The 1884-nt window shown below is 32.0% G+C and overlaps 1 protein-coding gene across 1 annotated transcript; it reads right to left on the minus strand.

Annotated features, from left to right (window-relative positions):
• Nucleotides 1-574: 574 nt before the first annotated feature.
• Nucleotides 575-1220, minus strand: LOC141818191 (polyadenylate-binding protein 2-like; the record flags this gene model as incomplete). Its single annotated transcript, XM_074705739.1, is given in 1 exon segment — nucleotides 575-1220. A coding segment is annotated over 1 exon segment (152 nt), but the record flags the coding sequence as incomplete, so codon positions are not given.
• Nucleotides 1221-1884: the final 664 nt, after the last annotated feature.

Here is a 1884-nt window from a genome sequence, read left to right on the forward strand (position 1 = left end):
ATCGGCATCGGCATATAGAAATTGGGGAAGGGCACCCCTCCAGGTCTCATCCCAGGAACATGGTGTTGCTGGAAGGCATATCCAGGCTGTGATAAAGTTTTTATTCAGAACAAATTATACCTCTTCTAATTCAGAGTAAGTATGCAACAAAATATCATTCTTCATATGAATCCTACACTGGTATTGTTCAAAATCATTCTGAACTATGACAGAAGGTTATCATTCATTACTGCATAAGAGCTAACTGAGGGCTACAGCATAATATCCAATTTTGCTTGCAGCATGCCGAATAAATGAAATAAAAAGGAGAGAAAGTATATCCTAGGAACAGTTGCAATAGTAATGTAAATCATTTATTTTAAACAGTTGGAAGAAACACAGTTTCGATGTATAAAATCATTAATTATATAAAAATCTTTGCAAAAGATTATGTAATGCAGAACTGCATTATATTCACGAACCACATTATATTCACCACCAAATCAATCATAAACTCATATATTTATTCTCTAGATTTGTATGCAAACTATTTCACAAAGAATTATGAATTGGGATTTAATAGTCAAGCAGAAGATGAAAAATGGTATTTAATTAACTTATATTTTGGCACATGCCCAATAATTAATTTTTTTATATATTGGCAAAAATATGCATCCACATACAAGAGCAAACAAAGCGCAGCAAATGTCAAGGGTTAGATTAAGATTAACGAGCGCATTTAGTCTCAATATGATAAATCATGTTTAAAAATGCCTAAAATGGAAACATTTAGATTAAGATCGTAACTTTTTAACAAAGACAGTGGCTAAGAGGAAATTGTTTAGTTATACATATAATGACCAAAAGAAATGGAAAAATTTTATTATGTCCTTTTCCATGATTTCGAAAAGCAATGAAAACAAAAAAAAAACACATGTTAAGAATAACGATAGCAGAGGAATGCCTTCCAAATTCTTGATCACAATTGGGCAGATCAAAAATATTCAAGATTTCAAATTAACATTTCATCGTAAAAGTTTTTCCCTTCAATCATTTAAAAATCAGATTCTATAACTATAAAATCAGTAGTTAAAAAATTTTCCTTGCCTGAGGAACAAGTGCAGGCGGTGGTAGACCATAGAAAGGTAGCTGCCGCAACCTAGGAGTGTCAGGCGGATATAATGGAACGTGTGGGGCAATTGAAGTTTGCATTACTGCTGGACGTATTTGTGAAAATTGAGCCTATAACCAACAAATAATCATTGATCAGCAATGTCATAGTTGAGGGAATAAAATATTGTATACAGAACTTATCAATACATTTGACGACAATAAAAATTAAAACAAAATACAAGTGCGGCAGTATGAAGATGTAAAGACAGAAAAATAGATTAATCCAAGAGATGAGGATGACAAGAGAAATTGATAAAAGTAACTATGTTCTAACATCACTATAGAAAAATTCATATTGTAAAAAGAGACAAAATTACAAGTCTGTCTTTCCATAGTTCAATCATCAAAAGATGTTACCAAGATAAGTAAGATTAGTATTCTAATCATCCACTTGAGTGGAGGAGAAATGATAATAGAAGGTTGAATTCCTGGCTATTTAACACAAGAAGGAGAGTAGATGACATCAGAGAGTTTCAGAGCAACTAATATCATCTTAAATCATCCACACAAATGAGTTAGAAAAAAGAAACAAAAACAGCAACCCCTCTACACAATACGAACCAATGAGCGTGTGTTAAGCCAAACAAAACAATCTTTAGTTTGAACTATGGAGGGGATAGAGGAACGAAGATGACATTAATAATCATAGGAGAAAAAATATACGAGGGATAACAAAATTAAAGATTTCATTTATAATCAAAGGAAACAACTCTCTGCATCATCATATTTATT

Source organism: Curcuma longa, unplaced genomic scaffold, assembly GCF_044706935.1.
Source record: "Curcuma longa cultivar G26 ecotype Majalengka, Jawa Barat unplaced genomic scaffold, ITB_CL_G26_1.1 contig_23748, whole genome shotgun sequence".
NCBI lineage: Eukaryota > Viridiplantae > Streptophyta > Magnoliopsida > Zingiberales > Zingiberaceae > Curcuma > Curcuma longa.